General features: G+C 48.7%; 1 protein-coding gene across 2 annotated transcripts; it reads left to right on the top strand.

The window, feature by feature from the left end:
- The first annotated feature begins 5,474 nt into the window (after positions 1-5,474).
- On the top strand, positions 5,475-18,050 carry fxr2 (FMR1 autosomal homolog 2). 2 transcript variants are annotated; one of them, XM_080023111.1, is made up of 17 exons: positions 5,475-6,104; positions 8,951-9,003; positions 10,038-10,131; positions 11,056-11,127; positions 12,176-12,324; positions 12,464-12,557; positions 12,842-12,958; positions 13,071-13,241; positions 13,345-13,423; positions 14,017-14,126; positions 14,522-14,608; positions 15,332-15,560; positions 15,675-15,854; positions 15,992-16,192; positions 16,574-16,681; positions 17,074-17,165; positions 17,279-18,050. In XM_080023111.1, the coding sequence occupies exons 1-17, from the start codon at positions 6,054-6,056 to the stop codon at positions 17,387-17,389; spliced, it is 1,998 nt and encodes a 665-aa protein (XP_079879237.1). In that variant the 5' UTR covers positions 5,475-6,053; the 3' UTR covers positions 17,390-18,050. The 2 variants fall into 2 exon arrangements, with proteins under 2 accessions (XP_079879237.1, XP_079879236.1); XM_080023110.1 differs by having other exon boundaries at positions 14,017-14,174.
- Positions 18,051-23,216: the final 5,166 nt, after the last annotated feature.

Genomic DNA, 23,216 nt, shown 5'->3' with positions numbered 1-23,216 from the left:
AGAGAGCGGTGACGAAACGCAATCTCGTGCCGCGTTCCATGGACGCCGTCGCTCGGGAAAATCGGGACCTCCCTGTCCCAGGGAAGCGCGGACCATTTGCGGACCTTTTCGGTTCGGGCTTCCGAGAAGGAGTTTTGCGGCAGGTCGCTCGGGTCCGCCCTTTTCCCGGGATGCCGACGACGGTGAATGAAGTGACCTCGCATGTTTTTGGGTTTTGTTTTATTTTTAATCTGAAAACCCGACTGACTTGGATCTCGACTGATCCGTCGTTGTTAACGCGGAGTCGCCATACTTTTTGTTGCTTGTGCATTTAGGAGCTTCCCAAACGAAACACGATTGCTGTGTGACGGAGACGTATCATTGTTATTAATAATGAATGAACTTCCCAGGCGGGATTTTTGAATAACACATCGGGCATATATGGAGGATATGGATTTATTGAAAAGATTTAGGACGGGGTCATTTATCTTCTGAAACGACGCCGCTTCTGACGTTGTGGTGCGTTCAAAAACCTCTGGTTTTTCGTTAACGTACCGCGCCTGGCCGGTATACTTGAACCCCTTCATGAACGCTACAGTTAAGATCATCCCTGGGAACATCCACCCCTGGGAGAACGGGACCCTCCGGTAGGTCCGGGACACGGCAAGTCGGAGGTCGAGAACGAAGATCGATGCCGATGCGTGCGCATCAACGGATGCCGGAAACCAGTAATAACACATTATATTTGACCTTAGTATTATTGACAAAAACGACTTCCATGACCCTCGACGGAAAGATGCTTCATGCTTAGGTCTTCACAGATCGTCTCGAGGTTTGTGGACACATTTCAGGGTTCTAAAATATTCGCCTATGGTCGTTTCTGACGTTTATGTTCTAAAGGCTATATATTAATCGCCATGAGTGTGTGCGCCCTTAGCAACAGATGATCGAGTAAAAGCCCCCGATGGGAAGCGTTTACCCGCGTTTTTTTTTTTCAGGAGATACGAAACCGGCTGGAGATGCAGGGGGAGCTCATTTTCGCGACTCAAAGCAACAACACAGGGCTTGGAATTGTATTTTTGCGTCCGTTGAAAAGGGCTCCCGAATATTTCGTCAGAAAACACTCAAAATATAGAAGCCTTTGGAAACTTGTTTGAAACAAAGTGTGGCCTGTGATAATGGAACCGGGCGTAAAGTGACAGAAACGGCCTTCTTCAAGTGCCCTTTTTTTTTTAAATCGTGTCTCCTACCAAAAAGCAACTCCACAACCCCCCTCTACGCTTCACATCGAATGCCAAATCGCATCCGACAGTGGCATCTCCGCCCTAGTGGCCATCAGATGAACTGCATCTGAGCGTCGCAGCAGTAGTGGTAGCAGGAGATTTCCCATCTGCACATTTACCATGTTCCATGTATGAGCGATACATATAGTTTGTAAAGTGCAAATAAATAAAAACAAACAATTCGCTTACATAAAAAAGAGATTTATTGATGGTGAATACGATGCTGTTGCAAACACATGGGTAGGAGGGTAAATTAGGAGGTTTGTGGGACTGTTCGATGGGTTCGGAGCAGGTAATGTCTCCGGTAGGTATGGTGCAATCTGCACGCAGGCGGGATACCACAGGATGCAAGCACGATGTCCATCTGAGAATTTGTGTCTGCCCGAAACCTCCATGTTCTTCAAACCAAGCAGTAACTGACAAGGAGCGCCCAGCACATTCTTCAGGGATTGGTAAGGGTGAGCCAAATTCTGGACTGTTGATATTGGACTATGGAGAGAATTATAGTTTGGTGTTTTCTTTTAGGGGAAAAAAAAACAAAACGTTCCTGCAAATAAAATAAACAAAAACAGGTAACAAAAAATAGAGACAAAAAAAAATCTCTTGCACAAAAAATGGAAGAGAAAAAAAAAAAACTGTTTAAAACAAAGACGATGACGAACAAACAGACAAAACAAATTCAGTATTTTATGAGAGCCTGTGTATCGGCGACACAGGACTCCTCGCCTCCTCGCCAGTGGTGGCTGTCGGACTGTCGCTCTTCAGAGCAATCGGTGAGCAACAGGTAAATCACCCGTACCCACACACACACAGGGAGAGCCTCTGTCATGACATGTGTCCATCTGCCCCCGCCTTGTGACATCTTGCCCCTTTCCACAATAAACCGGTGTGTTTGCAACATCTCTGCCGCTGTCTCTGTGTCGGAGGGCCCTGAAAACACCATTTGGGTGGCGTGTGGCAGGTGGAACTGCTACACCCCTAATGCAGCAGAGAACACTGCCGGAGAGTCCACATCGCACAGTGCTTTTTTTTTTCTTCTCTTCTTTCAATTACGCAACTGAGGAACGTAAATGGTCAAGTACATGATCGTTGGAGAAACGAGTGAAATTTGGAGAACTGGCGCAAATTGGCAGAGAGGAGCAGAGAGGAAACGTCACAGTTGTGGCCCTAAACAACCGCATAGGCGGTTGCTATGGGCGGGCCCTGCCGTCAACACATGCGGAAGAGCATCATAAACGTCATAGCAGGCATCCTGTGTTGGGGTCAGTCGGACTACTAACCAAAACGTTGTGGTGCGCAGAGCATTCCCTTTCCCGATAACAATTTACATTTATGAATTTCCCTAAAAATGTTCTTCTCAAATTCTTTACCCTGTCCTTCATCACTAATTCTTGCAGTGCAATGCAATTATTAGGGGCCAATAAAATCTCGACTGTGCTTCCACAATTCCTTATCTTTTATTAATAATTGACTGAAAGAATATGAATCGCTTTTCTGTAAATCCCATGCAGGGTAATAACCTCGTGTTTTTGAGCTACACTGAACCATGGAATATTCTGCATCTTTCCTGACACGCAATATTTTCAGACAACTCTCTGTCCACTCAGTGGTAGTGGCCAATAAACACATCAGTACCCAGCCACACAGGTGGACAGGGCAACGGTTGGAGGGTATGAAGCTGTGACGTAATGTTGTGGTGTTGGCTCCATCATCTTTGGCCATTACATCGAAAGGTACGGGGAAACTCTCTATCATTCCTAGTCCTGCTGCGGCGGTCGAGCGACCCAATTATGGCGGGTTTCATTCAAGTTTATCCATGCATAGCAAGGAGTATCTTGCACCGGAGTCTATGAGAATTGTTATTGGCGCACCATTTGTCCGGACGATGGGCGGCTGGGGCCAGAACGGGGAGGACGAATGTCTCCTTTAGGTTAGGGTCTTCCAAGGCGTCTTGGAGAAGTGGCGTCTGTTGTGCGGGCAGGTCTGTTGGAGTGGCAGTCCTCACGGGGCGTAGTTGCCGTCGTTGAGTTAGTTCACTTAGCCGCTAGGCTTAAGACGAGTCTAGCTAATCGAATACCTGGTGTTACACCATAACCTGTGACCACCAAAATGGTCGCTGTGGCATATTTTATGCCACCGGTCATTTATTTTTGACATGCCATTGACATGCCATTGCATCGAGGACAGAGTTAGTCTGCAAGCGGAGTTCAACTTCTCAACCTACAATGCCACTCTTTAATCATTCTTTCATCGTGAAGAACTGCTTGCAATAAATCTGTCCTGTGGACGACCTGTGCAATGACAGGAGCACAGCTTTTTGTTATACAGAACTGCCACCAATCCCCCTCTTTGGAGAACGATCTTACCATGTTTTGGTCTCTAAAAAGATAATCATCATTGCTACCCCGAGAGGGGTAGAATCACCACAGTTGAGACAAATAAACAGAACCAAACAACATGTGCATCGTCAAAACTAAACATAGAAACATCAGACAACAACATGTCTCGATAAAAAGGGGTTAATGAAGTTAATTAAAAGGAAGACTGGAACAGCAATTGGGCACGTGGCCTCTTCCTGACATCGTTAAGGCAGTAAATGAGGGAGAAAAGTAGAGGGATGCCACCAGGAGGGTGTTCTGGGTGTGCTGGAAACAGGTGCTAGTGGTGTGTGTGGGTGCGTGTGCGTATGCGTGTGGGGGTGGGGGTCCAGGGGACTTTTCCAAATTAGTTCTGGTGTATGAGGTCGAAATTATATCGTAGCACCTTTGGGGGGGTCTCTACCCACAGGTAGGGGTTTAGGGAGGGAGACGGGAGTCCTTTTTGCCGTGGGCTGTCAACATTATGAGAGTTTTTATAATATCGAGGAACAAAAGGCTTGCAGGCAAGAAGTATAAATAATAATAATAATAATGATGATGATGATGATGATGATGATGATGATGATGATGATGATGGTGGGGGTGGTGGTGGTGGTAATGGTTGGAAACCTCACAACAACAACAACCTCAACACCTTCAAATACGGTATTGTAATGCAATTTACATTATACATATATATATATATATAGAATTATATATATACTGTATACTATATGTATGTATTATTATATACTGTATATGTGTTTTCAGTGATAATGCAATGACTAAAATAAATACCAGAAATGTTAAAAATAAAAGTTAAACAACTGAATATAATACAAGTGCAAACAGATTTTAATGTATTGTATTTTTGTATTTCATTTCTTTAACTCTATATATTTCTGTATTGTACGACCAAATTCCTTTCAGAGTGCTGGATCAGCTAATTCCACTTTTTTTTTGAATGGAAACAAACCCTTGTGTTGCAAGATCTAAATGACAATTGCACATATCTGTACATACATAGGCATATTCCCTCTATCTATTCCATTTTATTTCATTTTATTTTATTGTATTTTATTCTATATATTTTTATCTTATTCTATAAGTATTCAACTTACTGTATTACGTTTTAGGAGTCAGTTAGTCGGTCTATTAGAAAGGAATTCTTTACTTTTATTTCTTTTTTTCCTAGGACATATTGTGTGCTATCACCGGGTGCGTTGCATTACATTTCACTGCATGCATGTATGAAAGTATGCATACGTATGTGGCAAACGAAAAAATCTTGAATCTTGACGTTTGTAGTCATTTTTTTCAGTTACCGCAATCAATCGGCTTCCGACGAACGCAGGCAAGCTCACGCGTTGCTCACCGACAGCGAGGACCCCCCGCCCGCGGGTCATCGTAAGACGCGCGGCTGTAACGCGTTTGTGACGTTTTGTGACGTTTTTGAGAGCCTGACGGAATGGCCGGCGCGGGGTGGGATTAATTCATTGTGGAAAGCCATTGTGTGAGTACACATTGGCTGGCGGTGACATAATACTCCTCACTTATCAATGAGCGAGCGAAGCCGCAGCTCGGGGCGCGTTCGTTTGAGCCGCGGCGTTATCGACAGGAGGCACAGTCCAATAGAGCCCGTCGGGATACGAGGTCTGTCCTTTCATTGGCGACGAACATGGAGCGACCCGGGTCGCCCCAACCAATAAACGCACACCGGAATAAGATTGCCGAGGCCGGCCTCCAATGAGAGGCCCAGCATTTTGATGTAGGCGGGTGCCGTGCCCCGGCGGGGCGGGGTCTTCGAGGTCATTCAGACCCCTCTACCGATCCACTCTGTCAGCGTGGTCGGAGTAGAGGAGGTGCCGGGCTCTAGTGCACCACTCACGGCGGGGTTTTTTTTTTTTCCTCCGGGGGAGGAAGCTTCGCTGCAAACCGCACCACTCACACAAAAGAAACGACCCCTCCCCCCCCCTCCCCCCGGCGGCTTTAGAAATAATTAATCGCCCACCAAACAAACCTATCCAATGTTTGTTAGCTAGCTAGCATCCATCCGAGTGACGGGATCAAGGTGTTGAAGCTAGCCGAGCTAACTGCCTGTTAGCCGGCGTTTCTCCCGTCGGAGCGTCGTTGCGCAGATCCGGGGTTTGACTGCACTTTACGTTCTCTGTCAAAAGGACCGGACCGCCGGACTAGCTGTCGGAGACAGCGGCTGCCTCGCTGTGAGTTGACACCTACACACCCTCCATCTCCCTCATCCTCTCCACCTTCTGCCCCCCCCCCCGTCGCCTCTTCCTCCCCATCCGAAACACTGGACCTCCAGCAGCGAGCGGAGGGCTCCGGCGGGCCCGCCAGGCTGGGGCCGCTGCCGGAACCGCACGGAGCCACGGCAGCTTCCGACAAGCTCAGCCGTGGGGACTCACCCACAGCAAGCATGGACGGACTGGCCGTGGAGGTCCGCGGCTCCAACGGGGCCTTCTACAAGGTAACACGGCTAAAAAAAAAAAATGTTTTTCAAAGTTTTAATCAAGACAAAGGTATCGGTGGTGTTTTGTTTTTTTTCGGAGCCGAATGCCGGCCGGACACCACCCGTGCTGCGGGTGGAGGCGGGTTCAGACTTCGGACAGAATAAGGATGGGTGGCGTTCCAGTGTGTTTGGCCATTGTGGGGTGGGTAGCCGCTAGCTTAGGCTAGCTCTCACCATAGTCATTATGCATGGCCCAACGTGTATTGGCTTCTGGTAAATGTCTCTGTCCCACGGGGAACGGGCTTGTGAAATGGCTGTCGTAGCACGGGACGGAAGCTTAATAAACACCGCTAGCTGTGTTAATTAAGACAGCTGCCTCGCAGCGCTGCGGGACTCGCGGTCGGTTCGTTCGCGGCGAACGGATCTTTTTCCCCCCTTCTTCTTCTTTTTTTTTTTTTTTTTTTCTTTTTAAATGACTCAGGGGGTCGAGAGCTTCTCCCGAAAACAGAGTCCGTCCCCTCGGTTGTAGTTCGCGCCTCGACGTCCGCAGCCAGACACGGGCGTTCACCCGAGCCGGATTCGCGGACGAAGGGGAGCGACGTGCCCAAACTGGCCCGGAGTTTTGATTTGGGGAGTGGGCGAGCGATAGAATCTTCGGGGGCCGGCAAACTGGGAAACATCTCGAAGGCGGGATGGGAAAGTGAAATAAAAATAATAAAAAGAGAGAGAGAGCTTCACGCGTTATGCCAACTGAAAAGGAACGAAGCGTTGGAAAGTCGAACGACCCTTTTGTTTTGTTTTTTGGTTTTTTAACCGAGTGACGCGCCGGGAACGGAATCTGGAAGGAAGGGTCGAACCTTCCACCGCCACCGTCTAGTTTAGAATTTGATGTCAACGCACGCCAGCTTTAAAAGAATGCCACCTCGAAGCTCTGGCCGACGCGCCCCCCTCCCTCTCGCCAGAAGTCGTCCTCGGCGTGGCTTTGTGTTTCTGTTTCATTTCTTTTTTTTTTTTCCTCTTCCTGCTGCTTTAACTTTCATGCCTGGTCACATGGCTGGCTTGTCGTTGTCCCTGTAGCGCTGCTCCCACAAACACATAGTCGAGACCATAACTATTGAGCGCCGTCGCCAGAAACGAAACGATCAAAACATTTAAACACTCATTTGCGGTGAACCGGTATAAAGAGAGTGGTGGACTACATGTCAGTGACTGCCATGTACTTTTATTGCTGTATGAGGCCATTTAAGTATAAAATGTTGGACGAGCAGGTAACCCAGGGAGGGGCGGGCCACCTCCACGTCCTCCCCGTTTACCTTTTCTGGTAAATGTGTTTTTATTGTTTTCCTTTTTTCGTCTTTGTGAAACTCTGCGATTATCCCCCCCCCCCCCCCCCCCACACACACACACACACACTTCTTGGCCTCGCAACGAGTCCTCGCTCAGCCTCTGCTCCGACCACATGGCGGTCTGAGAGATGAGCCTATATTTACTCCCCTCATGCCGCCTCACCTGTCGTTCTGTTTTACGGGGTGACAGTTTCGCTCTGGCATCAATGCTCGTTTTCCGCTCGCCTGCCTCGACGATCTCAACCTCCGTTTTTACCTGTTAAAAAAGACACTGACTAATAGTGACATTCAAAAACTTGTTTCAAGGGGCTATGTTTTCATTTTTCTTTGATTGAAGATAATCTTGGGGGGCGGGGGCGGGGGGGGGGGTTGATGTGATTACAGTATGACCCGGGCCTGGCAACGCAATTGCAAAGGAACTCACTCCTGGTTCTCTGAGGCCCAGCGAAGCCAGGGAGCATACGTCACGCCCGAAAAAGAAGAATTTGATTTTGTTGTGGATTATTTGCGACCACAATTTTATTTTTATCAGCCTCGGATGGTGTAGCCTTTCACATAGACCCCAAGTTCTGCATCGTGACCACGTCTGTTAATTGTCCAAGTGGGTTTCACTTGTGGACTCGTGGTTATTGCGGTGGTCATTTTATTTGATTTATTTTTTGGGGGGCGTTATGATGTATCTCTCCTCACCACTCCCTCCCTCCCTGCGTGACTGGTGAATTGCCGCGTTGGGAGTTGACGTGGCCACCAGCCCGAAGACACAAGGCGGTCTCTGGTCATGGCACGCCTGCCATTTCCACCCCTCCCTTGCCTGACCCATGAACTGTTAGGGCTTTGGGCTCGGGGGAAAACCTTTGCTGACATAACATGCGTATGCAAGCCGTGTCCTGATGGGAGCTCTGGAAGCCCCCAAAAGGCTACTGTCAGTGATGGCTCCTTCAGAACCCTCCAGTCTGAGTGATGGACGGAGACCGCCTCTATTGTTTTCCAGGGCTTGTGGCCCTCGTTTAGTCTCTCGCTGAAGGGGGAGGATCATGCTGCTGCTGTGTTACAGTGGTGTGTTTAAAGGTGGATCGTAGAGAGGACCATCTCAAGTCAAAGTCTCCCCCAAACCAATCTTGCTCTTAGGGCGGGCTACTTGACCCCTCCATTCCATGTATGGGGGCGTCACACTGATATCATTGCCCTCCCCTGTGTATTTATTTTTGCAGGTGGCGTTTGACGTTTATTGCGTTCTACGGTGGATTTGGGGAGGTTCCCGTGGGAACCTGCAAGTTACAAGATGTCTCTGTATAGTTTTAATCGAATGCAAGCGCGCCTGTTTGGTGTCGCGCTCTTGGGCGCCAAAGTTGCAGCCGGGGAAACGTGTCGGTGATGTCATGCCTCAGCCTTCCGGTATTTCCGGAAATCCTGAGCAGCAATTTGTCTTCAGATTTTGCGTTGTTGCAGCGTCAAAAAGCGCCAAGATCACACGGTCCAGTGTTTATTCAAGTAACATTGTTTTGTTTTTCCCCCTAGGGTTACATCAAAGACGTCCACGAAGACTCGCTCACGATAGTATTTGAAAACAAGTAAGTTCATCCATAGCGGTCTGGTGTCTACTAGATTCTTCTGAAATTGGTCCCCTTGCCGCGGGCGGGGTGGTGTCATTTAATCCCGCGCTCTTTCAGCACCTGTGCTTAACGCGCAGCTGTCACCAGAAATCCTCTAGGTTCTTTACCTCCTTCTACCCCCTGCACCCGCCCCCAGTGGACCTGTCACACTAGCACACTTTTATACCCTCCCACCCCCCTTCCACACACATGCATATCCTGCTCCCCCGCTCCTTTCCCTCTTTATCTCTTTGGCTCAGTACCTAACACAGGGTGTCCCTAAAAATAGTTCCCCCGAGGTATGCGGGTTGGGGACAGGACGGCGGGCCCTGTCTTTCCTGGGCCGTTGGGAGTCGCCCCCTCCCCTGTTCTCTGTGGCCAAGCTCCCATAGAGTTTTGGGAGTGTGTAAAGATACTGCATGAATGAACTCTCCTTTTTTGGCCCACGTCGACGATGCTTACGCCCATAACGGGCTTTAAACGAGCCGTTTGCACACGGTTGATCATTGAAAGTCGACGGCAATGCGCTGCACAAGTTGCAGTTTTGATAGTCTTACGCTGGACGTATAAATATTCACCTTTATCCTGGCAGGACGAATAAAAAGAACTGTTCTCTGGAGTGCTGTTATTATAATTTTTATTTTTATTTTTCAGGTGGCTTCTCATTTAGTGTTTTTATCTAAAAGGACATTTCACCGGGGTCGTAGGGTTTCTCTTGTGACTGGTCTCGGTCCTTGCAATCTCCTCGTGTGTGTGTGTGTGTGTGTGTGTGTGTGTGTGTGTGTGTGTGTGTGTGTGTGTGTGTGTGTGTGTGTGTGTGTGTGTGTGTGTGTGTGTGTGTGTGTGTGTGTGTGTGTGTGTCGCTTAACATTTGGTGGAAAAGGCATCCACGGCTCTTATCACACTGAAGCGTCGCATAGGATACAGATTGTTTAGCTTTATGTGTTTTGAATAAAAACATTGTTTATTTTTTACTGACCTAAGTTGTTTGCACCCCCCCCCCTCTCCAATAGCTGGCAGCCAGAGCGACAGCTGCCCTTCAGCGACGTGCGGCTTCCTCCTCCTGCTGATTACAACAAGGACATTGGCGAGGGAGAGGAGGTGGAGGTAAGACACCCGCCTCGATCTTGGCTTGAGTCCCTCGCGGTCAAATCCCCACCATCGCCGTCCTGGCTGTAGCGTCGTTCTCAGCCGCTGTTGGCTTTAGGCCCTGGTCGCTCCGGCACTTACGACAGTGATATTTCCCCAATTCATTACATTCCTTTTTAAAGCAACTGTCCCAATCGGTGGCGTCGCTTCGGGTCATACACTTGGGCAGAATTCGATTTTGACATGCAAATTTTTGGCGTCAACCACGAGCTTTGGCTTCGCTGACCTCTGAAGGTCTGGTTTGTTGGAGGGTCTAAAATGGAGAAAGCTTTCAGTTCAGTGGCCTCCCATCATCCTCTCCTCTCAATACTTCTCCGCCAGAGCATAAATTGCTACGCAAAAACATACGTGGCTGGCTTTGCAGTGAGGAAGGTGTTGGTGGTGTGATATTTGTTAAATTATTTCACTGTTTTAGTTGGTGGGCTAACTAGATTGCTCATCAACAACATCGCTTTGGAATACCAATGCTGCCTTCTTTGCAAGGCTTAATTTGCGATGGAATCCAGCGACGCCAATTTTGAGCATGACCAAAGACAAGCATGCTGCACGAGGGCTCTTATCGCGCTGATCAATGATCTGACATAGCTCTAAACTGCGAGACGAGACTACAACCCAGGGATCAAAGCAAACTATGCTGTTGTGGTTCCTCCTAGCTTGACTAGAAATACTGGTATACATAATGATTTTTGAGCTCAATTTGCTGTTAGCGCTACTTAAAGATGGGCTTAGCCATGGACAAACCTTACCCTGGTCAGTGATGCCTACATATTGTTTTGCTGCAGAACATCGCTTGTTTATTTATTTTCAAAAATGTCATGCTGTTTGATGAATCACGCCTTAGTTCCACGCAGTCACTCTTCACTTTTCTCCCTCCCTCTGCAGGTCTACTCCAGGGCCAATGAGCAGGAACCGTGCGGCTGGTGGCTGGCACGGGTCAGAATGATGAAGGGAGAGGTCAGTCACTTAAAGGAAAGATGTCTCCACTAATGGACGTTTTTTTTAGATCTTGTTTGGCGTTCAATGAAGGCCCACGGAAGCTTTAGTACAATCTTTATTACATTTTTTGTGTGGGGATGCCGATTTCTGGTTTCGGAGTGCCGTGTGCAAGTGTCAAACGCCGGCCTGGAGTAAGATGGCTGGATTTCCTGTGATGGGATGGCAGTGCTCTCCACCCCCTCATACCCATTTCTTTCTCGGGACGCGTGATCGAATAAGCACGCATGTGCATGTTGAAGACTCGTATGTATTTTCCTTCCACTTCTTGGACTCGACTTGTATGTAACGCAAGGGTTTTATTTCTATTTTTTATTTTTTATTGACCCCCCCCGGTCTGCCACCGTAAATAGAATAGTGGGTCAGTAGGATGTGGAGAGGAAAAATTAAGCAAACTGGCGATGCTACTTTTGTCCTGGGAGAGTAGCCGGTTCCGTGGTGCTGTTATTTTGAGCAGCGTGATAAGACCCGGCAGGAATGTCTAGAGCGTTGACTGATGGCTTTAATTCCGTTTTCTTTTCTGCTCAGAGTGCGCTGTGTCCATCTCACCCCTCTGAGGCCAATATACATTTTACCCCCCCCCCATTTCTCTGAATCACATGCTCCTCACTCCTGCGCTTGGTCTTTATTCCTACCTACTCTGTTTGGAACAGTATTCCTTTATTGGTAAACAGACTCTACAGGGTGACATTTCAAACTAGTGTGCCATTAATGATAAAGTTGCCCTTTGGTGAATCTATTACACAAACACACACACACAGAGACTTGATTACAAAGGAACCAAAAAAACAAATAGCAACAAACCACAGGTCAGTAATGAACAGTATGAGTATAAACATCTTCAGAGATAACTGGGTACGCAGGGATCTGTTGATGCCTTCACCAGGTTGGAGACAGCTGTTCACTATAAGGACGGCTCCCTTTGTAGCCCAGACTTCCTCCTTTGTACAGTTTACCTCCTTGGAGAGAGCTGTGCATTTTATTTTGCTTACTTTGTTTTCACCTACAGTTCTACGTAATTGAATACGCAGCATGCGACGCCACATACAACGAGATCGTCACGTCGGAACGCATCCGGCCCCTCAACCCCAACAGCCCTTCCTCCCGGAACTCCTTTCACAAGGTCCCCATCGCCGTCCCGGAAGACCTGAGGGACATGTGAGTCACGTCCCCGTCCTCCCCTCCCCAATGCTTGTTGCTGTCATGTGCCGTAGCTGCTAAGCTAACTGTCCCCTACCCTGGCTTTTTTAATATATTGTTTTATTTTATTATTATTTTTTTGATTTGTCATCTACAGCTGTGCAAACGACAGCATTCACAAAGACTTCAGGAAAGCCATCGGCGCCGACTGCATCTTCTACAGTGCCCAGTCACACGAGCTCATCGTCCTGGTCAGTGGCCTGCATCGCAACGCATACTGATCTAACACGCCGATGAGCTTTAAACGGCTCCGTTGTTGTGTCCTTTTTCACGGAACACATACTTGGGTGAACTGATTAAATTCAATAATGCGAGAGCCTTTTTGTAAAGTAATGGATTTGTAATATTCCAATAGCCTCCAGAGGCTTCTCTTACTGTCTTGGAAGCGAAAGCTCTCTGATGAACAGCTTGTTTTAAGAGTCCACCTGTTGAATCCGTTTTTGACATGTGGATTCCTTCCCTCCTCCCGTCGCAGTCTACAAATGAAACGACGGTGAAGCGCGCCGCTCTACTGAGCGACATGCACTTCCGCAGCATCCGCACCAAGCTCATGCTCATGTCCCGCAACGAAGAAGCCACCAAGCACCTGGAGGTAGGACCGCGTGCACACACGCACGCACACAGACACACACACACAGAAACGCCCCCCCCCCAGTAGAAGCCAAACAGCTGAAGCTCACTCCTGGTTTCTCTATCCCTCCCAGACGAGTAAGCAGCTGGCGTCGGCGTACCAAGAGGAGGTGCGGGTGCGGGAGGACCTGATGGGCCTTGCCATCGGCTCCCACGGCGCCAACATCCAGCAGGCCAGGAAGGTGCCCGGTGTCACCGCCATCGAGCTGGAGGAGGAGAGCTGCACCTTCAGGATTTACGGAGAGGTACGCCGGGGCCCGTGGTATTTAATGAATGTTAGACACCGGATGATGCTGAAAGCTTAGCGGGGAGGGTCAGTCTGATGCGGATGCTGCTGCTGCTTTGCAGACCCCCGATGCGGTGAAGCAGGCCAGAGTGTACCTGGAGTTCAAGGAAGACTACTTCCAGGTACCCAGGAACCTCGTCGGTGAGTGAGCTACTCCGCACCGGGCCGTCGTGATCACGTCAACGCGGTGCTTTTCCTTTTCTGCTCCTCTCGAGGCTGTTGTTGTTAAGGAAAACTGAAACCCCCAAAAATATAAAAAAATTTAATTCACTAACTGAATAACCTCAAGATTAATCAAAGAAACTTATTGATGATCAGGTCACCAAAAGTAACCGAAATACTACTAAAAACGTACTGAAACAAATTCCCTTGACTGATATCTTTTCATTGATCTGTGGAAACCTGTCAGTATCCAGAAGCAGGCGATGGTGTGCGTACGGATCGACTTTTGTTGTTTTGTTCTCCGTACAGCCCCACTGGTTGCATTACCTCCTATTTAAGAACGTTATTTTGGTGTTATGTTTCACTAAATTGAGCTGCAACGGCACTCGAATATGCTTTTTGAAATGGAAAGCCATTGAAATAAGTCAGAACTCGGATAGAAAATGGCCTGTGGTCCTGACACGGCGTAGGCATCTAAAGTGGGGGGGGGGTGACTGGTTGGTTAAATAAATAAATAAATAAATACATACATAAATAATAGCCTCGCCTGACTCTTTGTGTGCTCGAAACAGGCAAAGTCATCGGCAAGAGCGGGAAGGTCATCCAGGAAATCGTGGACAAGTCGGGCGTGGTCCGCGTGCGGATCGAGGGGGACAACGACAAAAAGCTTCCCCGGGAGGAGGTAGGCAGGCAGGGGGCTGGCAGAGAGGACACTGCCAGCAACAAAGAGGTGAATGAACCGCTCGACTCCCCCTCCCCCTTTCAAAAGATACCCCCCCCCCCCCAAACCAAAAAAAAAAAGCAAAAGCGAAGCTACCGACCTGAAAGGGGGTCTCCGTGGCTTCAGCGCTCTTTGCTTTTACGTCGTCACCTCCCTGTCCTGTGTCCCATCTTTTGTCACCGTAGTCGCCGGTTCTGGCCATCGCTACGTTTCTCGGATGTCTGCGCTTACCGTGATCCGTGGGCTTGTCTTTTTATTTTTTACATTTATTTATCACATTTCTCAAGTCCTCGATGCTTTGTGTTTCCATGGAATATACAGCCGGGTTAACTCCTCTCCCCCCGCTGTCTCGTTAGGGCATGGTCCCTTTCGTGTTCGTGGGAACCAAAGAGAACATCAGCAACGCCCAGGCTCTGCTGGAGTACCACGTGGCCTACCTGCAGGTCAGTCCCACCCCCTCCGCCAGCAGAGGGCAGCGTTCTGTTCCCTCGTCCTTCCCAGTCCCCCGCCCCCCTTACCTTGATCGATAGAAACCTGGGTGTGGGATTGGGGGGGGGGGGCAGGGTTTATGGGTGGTTTAGTGGGGTTTATGGGGTGGGAGGGTTTTAACTGGTCACCTCTCTTCTCCCTCCTAACGCCACATGGAAGAACCTGCTGAGAGTGCTTCATTCTGCCCTCTACCATGCACTTTTTAAATATAGCACCCCCTCTCTCTTTCTCTCTCTCTCTTGGAAACGGGGTCGGGGCGGGGGTGGGGGGGTGGGGGTGCTGGAATTGGATTACCAGCTATCTGGACCCTCGGCGTCCAAAAATAACACCAGGTACACACACACACACACACACACACACAGGCCCTGCCTCACACCCCTCCCCGTCCCCTCACTGGAGGTCAGCTGTTGTCAGTGGAGGCAGCTGTTGCATTTTTAAGTGAGGACCCCCGATCCCCACCACATGGCTGAAGTAAGAGAACTGCTGCCACTGCACTTAAGCCCACAGCACGGACCCCCACGTCTGGCAAATTCCTCAGACTCCACCCAAAGCCCACGTGGTGTGAACGGGACTTGGAGCATTCCTCAAAGATTAGCTTCGCCATCATAACCCCTTCTTTCAATTTTATTTTATTTCATTTTTCTTGTTCACACATTTATTCGATCCCCTTCCCGTAGGAGGTGGAGCAGCTGCGTTTGGAGCGCCTCCAGATCGACGAACAGCTCCGCCAGATTGGGGTGGGGTACCGGGCCCCGCCCAGTCGCACAGGGGGCCCCGGCGGTGCCGGCGCGGACCGGGAGAAGGGCTACCTGACGGACGAGAGCAGCAACTCGCTGCACGCCTCCCGCACGTACGGCGTGCGCGGCCGCGGACGCCGAGCCTCCAACAGCCAGTACTCTGGATACGGTGAGAAACGAGCCGGCTCTCTCCCGCTTTTACCTCCACGTGTGTGACGTGTGTTTGTTTTTGCGTCTTTTTTTTGCTCTCCGTCTCTCAACGAAAATCCCCCCCTTGCCGCAGGCACAAACTCCGAACAGTCCAACGCCTCAGAGTCTGAGGATGTTGGCGAGCGAGAGCAGCGGCCCCGCGGCGTGGGCGCAGACGAGAGGGGCTCCAGACGGGGCGGCAGGGGCCGCGCCGCCAACACTGGGCGGGGCCGCGGAGGACCGAGCACCAGGCCTTCCAACTCCATCAGCTCAGGTGTGTGTGTGTGTGTGTGTGTGTGTGTGTGTGTGTGTGTGTGTGTGTGTGTGTGTGTGTGTGTGTGTGTGTGTGTGTGTGTGTGTGTGTGTGTGTGTGTGTGTGTGTGCGCACTCACCAGCGTGTCCCTCCCTCAGTGCTGAGAGACCCAGACAGCAACCCGTACTCCTTGTTGGAGGGGGAGGGGGAGCTGGCCGACGGTGACATGAGCGAGGGCGTGGGGGGAGGGGGAGACCGCCGGAGGCGCTCCCGCCGTCGCCGCAACGACCAGGAGCCCAGCGTGATGGACGCCGCTACAGAGTCCGACGGCCAGACCGGCCCCAATGAGAATGGACTAGGTTAGAACACCACCCGGTGGGCGGGAGGTTGAACACAAGAAACTACGGCTTTCTTAAATATGTTTATTTCTAAATGAGATATTGATGTTTTTCGACAATCTGCACCGCATCAGAAAAGAAAGAATCATCTTTTGTTTTGTTTTTTTGGTCACACCACGACCTTTTTGTTATGTATATTATTCTTCCAAGTGTCCCTTTCAATGTTAATATTTGTCCAAACAAGTCATTAATCCTTAAAGTCCATCCACGCCGACTAGGAAATCCCAATCTTTAATGTAATAGAAATATAAATTCGATCTAAATTTGGGTCATACTGACAACAGCACAAAATACACAGATTTGTGATTTCATTTTATTTAAGTTTTTATTTTTTCTCCTCAGACGAAGAAGGCAGACCGCAGCGCCGGAACCGCAGCCGCCGCCGCCGTAACCGTGGCGGTCGCCCCGAGGGCGGCTCGACCAGCCGCGACAGACAGCCGACCGAGAGCGGTAAGGCACCAGCGGTCCCGACGCCCTGCAGGGATCCCCGATCCACTTTTTGCGAACTCTATAGAGGAGGAGGAGGAGACTAAATTTGCCTCCCGCCCAGGATAGGGGTCGCCTTGGAAACGATCAAATACACTCATTTAGAGGTTTCTTCGGTCGTCTTGGGAGTGGGTAAGGTTAAATAACAGTTTTGGGGGCGGTAATGGAATTCCTACTTCCACGATGCAGCCTACATCTAGTGCGGACCGGGTGAACCATACCTCTTAGGGGAAATGGCCGCGTTCATTCTTCTCCACCGTGGGGCGGTGGAGCCGCTCGTACCCGCCCGGTCCAGTAAAACGCACCTTGTCCCTGAACAGTTTGTCCCAGACGACTCAGTTTCAGTGTCTTTGCAGTGACGGTGGCAGACTACATATCGCGCGCCGAGTCCCAGAGCAGACAGAACCTCCCCCAGAAGGAGAACCACGTGGCCCCGCCCGAGCCCAAGGTACGCGGAGAGACATGCATGCGCTCACTCGTCGCCACGCTCGAAAACTTTGGTTCCCGACATGCCCATCTAACAAAGTGTCGTTGTATCCCCTTCCACCCCACCACCACCAGGAGAACGGAACCAGTGCCAAGAAGGACGAACACACGCCCACCAAGCGCTCTCCCAGCAATGGGATCGCCTCGGCCGGCGAGACCCTGGCCTTGGTCAACGGGGTCTCGTAAGAAAAAACAAAAAAAACAAAAACAAAAAAAAAGGGCACGTGACAGAGTGGCCCTGCCCTTCTCGAAAACCCACGTCTAGAGCAAGACCTCATGGCAAACTGTGTCCCTGCTTGCATTAACTTAAACCTGAAACAGATGAGTGAAAAAGTACCTGACAAAAATACCTGAATTCATACGAGAGTGGAAAAAGAACAAATAATGACAAAAACGCATCTACTTTAAAAACACACGTAACGGTGTATGCTATCCTATCTATCAGTACTTAGTGCTTATTTAAAAATAAAAAAACAACTAGCTTGCCAAAAAAAAAAAAAAAGCTGGTGGATATGACTTGATTTTTAAAGAAATACTGAAATACAAGAAACAGGACGAGACTCTCTGTGTTATTTTTTTATTTTTATTTTTCTTTAGTCTTTTTTTTTTTTTCTTATTTTGTTTGTTATTTTACAGAGAACTTGTCATGTTATGTCTCTTTTTCTTTTCTTTTTTCGTTGTCGTCACTGGTTTGGACTCGGGGCGTCGCTCTCTCGGACACGTCTCTCTAATGGTGTTTATAAAAATTAAAAAATAAAAATAAAAAATTTTAGAAAGCGGCGGGCAGCGGCGGACGGTCCCGAAAGCTTTGGCCGTTGCGTCGTTTCGCGTAGCGGGAAAACCCCGAAGCGGGTGGGGGTGGGTGGGTGGGCGGGTGGGGGGCAAGACGAGACAGACAGACATAAACGGGGTCAAGAGATTGGATTACTGATAGACATTGTGCCTTGAAATTTAAAAAAAAAAAGAGGAAAAAAAATTAACAACTTTTTTTTTTTTTTTTGCTGTTGGTTTCACAAGAGGAAGACAACGGGGAGAGGTCTTAATTTCTATTTTGTCGTGAAGAGAGCAGAGACCTGTAAACAAGAGACATTACTATTGGCGAGGTGTGTGTGTGTGTGTGTGTGTGTGTGTGAGAACTGGAAATTCAAGGCGCTTGTCCTCAGTTTGCGGAGTGAGCGGGCAGCGTTGGGATGCCCACTCACTGGGGTGTGTGTATGTGTGTGTGTGTGTGTGTATATATGTGTGTGTACATGTATGCGCAGTCAGTGGCGATGTGTGTACATGAGCTATTTGGCGACTGTAAAACTTAAACTGGGAGGGTGGGGGTACCAAACTGGTTGAGGCTGCTCAGTGTTTGCTCACTGGGCTGTAGTGAAGGGGGTTAATCTGCCCTGTAGCCAGGACGCGTCACTAGTGGGCCCGGGCTGGACGTGAGAAACGGATTTGGAGCAGGGAGGGGCGGGGCGTGGACCCTCCGATCGCGCCTCTTTCTCGGCAGCGGTAGCTTCCAGCCGCACCGGCGGTCTCGAAGAGCCGACCGCGGCGCGCCGCGAGCGTGCGGGAGCCGCCGGGCGTACTAGTCGTGCCCCGCCCCGCGCTCCCTGTGGCCGGGGAGGGGGTCCCAGGGGGGGGCGGCCGGGGTCCCGTGGCGATCAGCACGGCTTCAGATGAGAGAGGAGTCTACACGGGTACAATAAAAATGCCCCCGGAACCGGACGCGTCGCCGGGCGGCCGGCACGAGACGGCCCCGGGCACAACGCGTCGACGCAAAGTCGGGATGGAGTCTCGAGGTTTTTGGGCGGGGGGCGAGGGGGGGGGGGGGCGGACTCCAGAGAGGTGCTCGTGGCCTCGGCTCATGTTGTTACTGTTGTCTTGGATACCACTCTCAACCCGTTTTTTGTTTTGATTTTTGTTTGTTTGTTTGTTTGTTTTGTTTTTTTTGTGTCCCCCACCCCCCACCCCCCTTTCTTTTGTTGTTATTTACACATCATAGAAAAATTATCAAATAAAACGTGGAAGTGAAATCAACCTCTCCTCTGGAAATGAACTTGTGGTTTCCTCTCTGTCTTGTGAGTTTTGCCGGTCTATTTTTCTAACTTTGCATGGTGTTAGTCGGCGAGTAGTAGACAGTGCCTGTCCCGTGCATGAGGAAGGTTTGCTATTAATCTGACTCACAGAAGCCATTGTTCCATTCACTAGAACTGCTGCTAATGTACACGTTGAATGTCCAACCTAGAAACTGTTACCTTGAAAAGTGAGAGAGAAACCTTTCCCGCTTTGTTGTCACTATTATCTTTTTTTTTTTTTTTTTTTTTTTTTAAACCAGGGACTGAGGATAAACAAATGTGGTGGCCTCCCCATTCTAAGTATTTAAAATATGGGGTGGCGGGTGTGCGTTGCGGGGCGGGCGGGCGGGCTTCCACCCACCCGACCAAATTGGTTTTGAGGGAGACCGGACGAGTGGGGTTTGTGGTTGAAATTGAGATGATCAGATGCTGCTGTTACCCATTTCTGCCCACTTGTGCGTTGTGTTTTTAGTCAAACGTGTGAAAGGGGGACAAGAGTATTTGTACCGTGTGTGTGTGTGTGTGTGTCAGTGAGAGAGAGCCCTTTTCTGTTTGTGCCTACCTGTATATCTCACTGTGTATGTGTGAGTGCTGTATCCCCTCATGTGTCCCGTTGAGCGACCGTTGACCCGTGTGTGTGTTGTGTACACTAGCTGGACAGTCGACTCCTCACTGTCAGACTTTTGTCAGTCTCTGGATTTTTCTCACTCATGTTCTGATGGCAATAAAGGACTTTTCATTGTTTGGTATACATTTTCTCCTCTCTATCGTTTGTCCTTTCATTTTATTTCCTTATTTTTTTTTAACCTCCCCCCCCCCCCCTTAATTGGGACGGTGACCAAAGCAAATGTAGAAATAAAAATAAACTTTTCTAAAATCTGATACAGCATTTTACCCCAAATACAACCAGATGTGGTGACGGAAAACCATTTTGTATGTTTTGTAGTGCATGAGTCATTTATTATTATTATTATTTTTTAAATATGTGCCTTTTAAACTAACATTGTTGATTATTAACGGCATTACACATAGCTGCTTTTTTGTTCTGCGCTGTTTGCAACAAAGCGGGCGTGTGTCTTTTAGGATATGAATAGGCGGCTTCTGATGCAAAAACATTACTGTAGCTGCAAGAATGTCGGGTTGAACCGTAACAAAGCGCTGGTCTCCACAGACGTCAGGACCGTTGATTTATTTGGTCCGTACTTTGTAGCTGCTGTGGGTCTTTTTTCCTCTGCCTCCGCCGGCGAAGCTCCCGAAACTCGTCGCGGCTTGTATGTACTCCAGCAGCACTGACCCCGATTTCAGCACAAACTCCTGTTTATTTAAATCTAGGTAGGTAACCCCTCACAACCAAACCTTCCATATACTGTGTTGGAGCAGTGCACGTGCACGAGCAGAGAAGAGGTGCACTGCTCGTGACTTAAAAATGATTAGGCCTCCTCAGCCCACTGTTCCAGGTGAAATGACTGCTTTTTATTTATTTATTTATTTTTTCAATAGGGAAATATATATATATATATCCAATATTGAGAATAGAATGAATGGCCCAAGCGTCTTTTGTTATTTCGGTATATGTCTATAGTGAGGGCCCGGAAGTCAAGAAAGCTGGTTAGAGTTGGACTTTGGTCCGTGTCTGGGGAATTTCTTTCTTCCTTCCTGGAGGAGAATTCCTAATTCTCGGAAGAATCCCCACTGAGTTTGGATGTAAACCACACACACACACACACACACACACACACACACACACAGGAGAGGAGCCCCTGTCGTGACATGCTGTCCATCTGCTCCGGGGCTTGTTCCACCTAGCCCACTCTCTACCATAAACTTGTATGGTCTCATCCCCGATGTCTGTGTTTCTGTGCCAGAGGGCCCTGGAAACGCAACAGGTGTGGCAGGCAAAACTGCCACATATAAATATTTGGCGCATTTTTTTATTTTTTTATCCACACAGAATATACAATTTACAATAAGATAAACACTGATCAGCCACAACATTAAAACCGTTGACAGGTGAGTTGAATAACATGAAGGCTAGACCGTCTGGTCTGATCCCACAGCACAGCTATTTTAGCACAAATTTCTGAGAAAGTTAATGCTGCTATGATAGAAAGGTGCCAGAACACACAGTGCACCACAGCTTGCTGCGTATGGGGCTGTGTAGCTGCAGACCAGTCAGAGTGTCCATGCTGACCCCTGTCCACCCCTGAAAGCTCCTACAATGGACACGTGAGCGTCAGAACTGGACCATGGAGCAATGGAAGAAGGTGACCTGGTCTGATGAATCATGTTTTCTTCTACATCATGTGGATGGTCGGGGTTAGGGTCCGATCCGGTCGAGCATCTGTGGGATGGGCTGGAACAACAAGCCCGATCCATGGGGGCCCCACCTCGCAACTTCCAGAACTTAAAGGATCTGCTGATAACGTCTTGGTGCCAGATACCACAGGACACCTTCAGAGGTCTTGTGGAGTCCATGCCTGGATGGGTCAGAGCTGTTTTGATGGCACAAGGGGGAGCTACACAATATTCGCGGTTATTAGTGGAGGTTTTAATGTTGTGGCTGATGGGTGTATAAATATACATACACAGATTATGTATGTATATTATATCATATTTTAAATATGTAATGTGTGTCTGTGTGTGTGTGGTGTGATATAAGCACAGCTCCCCTCGTGGGAGAGTACAGTAGGAGGTTCTGGTTGAGTTGGATGCACACCCTCTGCTTCAACCATAACTGTCTGAGCTCAGTTTAAAGCCACGGTGTAACACTTTCAAGCTGGAAAAACCTTTCCTTTGTTTGACAAGGCCACCTCGCAAGCAGGTACGTCTTAAAAAAAGAAAAAAATAATGTATTTGTACACGGTCAAGCTATGCTGTGAAGTTGTGACATGTTTGTGTTATTTTGCGAAACCACCAAAAGAGGTCTTGGCGACTTATCCAGTTTTATTGTGGTTTTTATTTCTTTATTGTTAAATGCCCTTTAATAACTTGATTTGGATTTGGACGGCATTTTTGAGGCTTTCGTATTTATTTATTTATTTTTACGAACTATAAATGAAAGGACTATATTGTTCTCATTCTGCGAAACATGGGTTAATTGTTGCCTGTTGTTTGGCTGGTTTACTTGAATCCATCAGGGAGGGGCCTCTCTCTCCTTCCTCTAAGATACGACCTGGTCCCTCGGGGATGGCCACAGGTTCTTGCCTGACAGCCGGTCTATAAGGACCAACACTGGAACACACAAACAAGTGGGGCCAAAAAATAAAAACCCCTCAGGACATCTCCTTTTCTATGACAGTCAAAGGGAATTGAGTGTTTTTTTTGTGTGTGTGTTTTTAATATATATTTATTTTTGTTGTATTATTGTGCTGTAATCTCTACCCTAATCACAGTAACCTACCACAACATATCTTGGAAAAAGACTGGAATAACTTTTCCTTCCCCAAAGTGTCTGGCTCCATACTTTTCAAACCAAACACAAGCATATGGATAAGACAATATTTTATTAATATGGACAAATTATTCAACGTCATGATATGAGGTTTGTGTGGATAGAACAGAGACAAGTTAAAGTAAAACTATATAACTTTCGTCCTTCGAAAATAACAGCTTCCACATCATTTTGATGGCACACCTCATTCACCTCCACCTGTCCCCTGTTCTTGCACTGTGTAACTTCTGCGTTCAGGTACGAAAACGCGGGAAAAGTGTGTAATACCCCACCACGTCACTTCCTTGATGCGTGGTCATTACCGTTTTTTCGCCTGGTCATCTTTTATTATTTCTTTTTGAATAAACTCGCCGGTCCAAAATATCCGGTAAGAATGCTCACAGAAAATCATGGGTGAGAGGAGCACCCGGCACCCGAGCCTCGGCCCCTCGCCTTCGTCGCGCCACGGCGCTCGTTTCCCCCCCCCCCCGCCGACACCGCGCGTGCGAGCCGATCT

This window comes from Zeus faber, assembly GCF_960531495.2.
Source record: "Zeus faber genome assembly, chromosome: 22".
Lineage (NCBI taxonomy): Eukaryota > Metazoa > Chordata > Actinopteri > Zeiformes > Zeidae > Zeus > Zeus faber.
The sequence above is the reverse complement of the archived record's forward strand: the minus strand, read 5'-3'. Positions and strand labels throughout refer to the sequence as shown.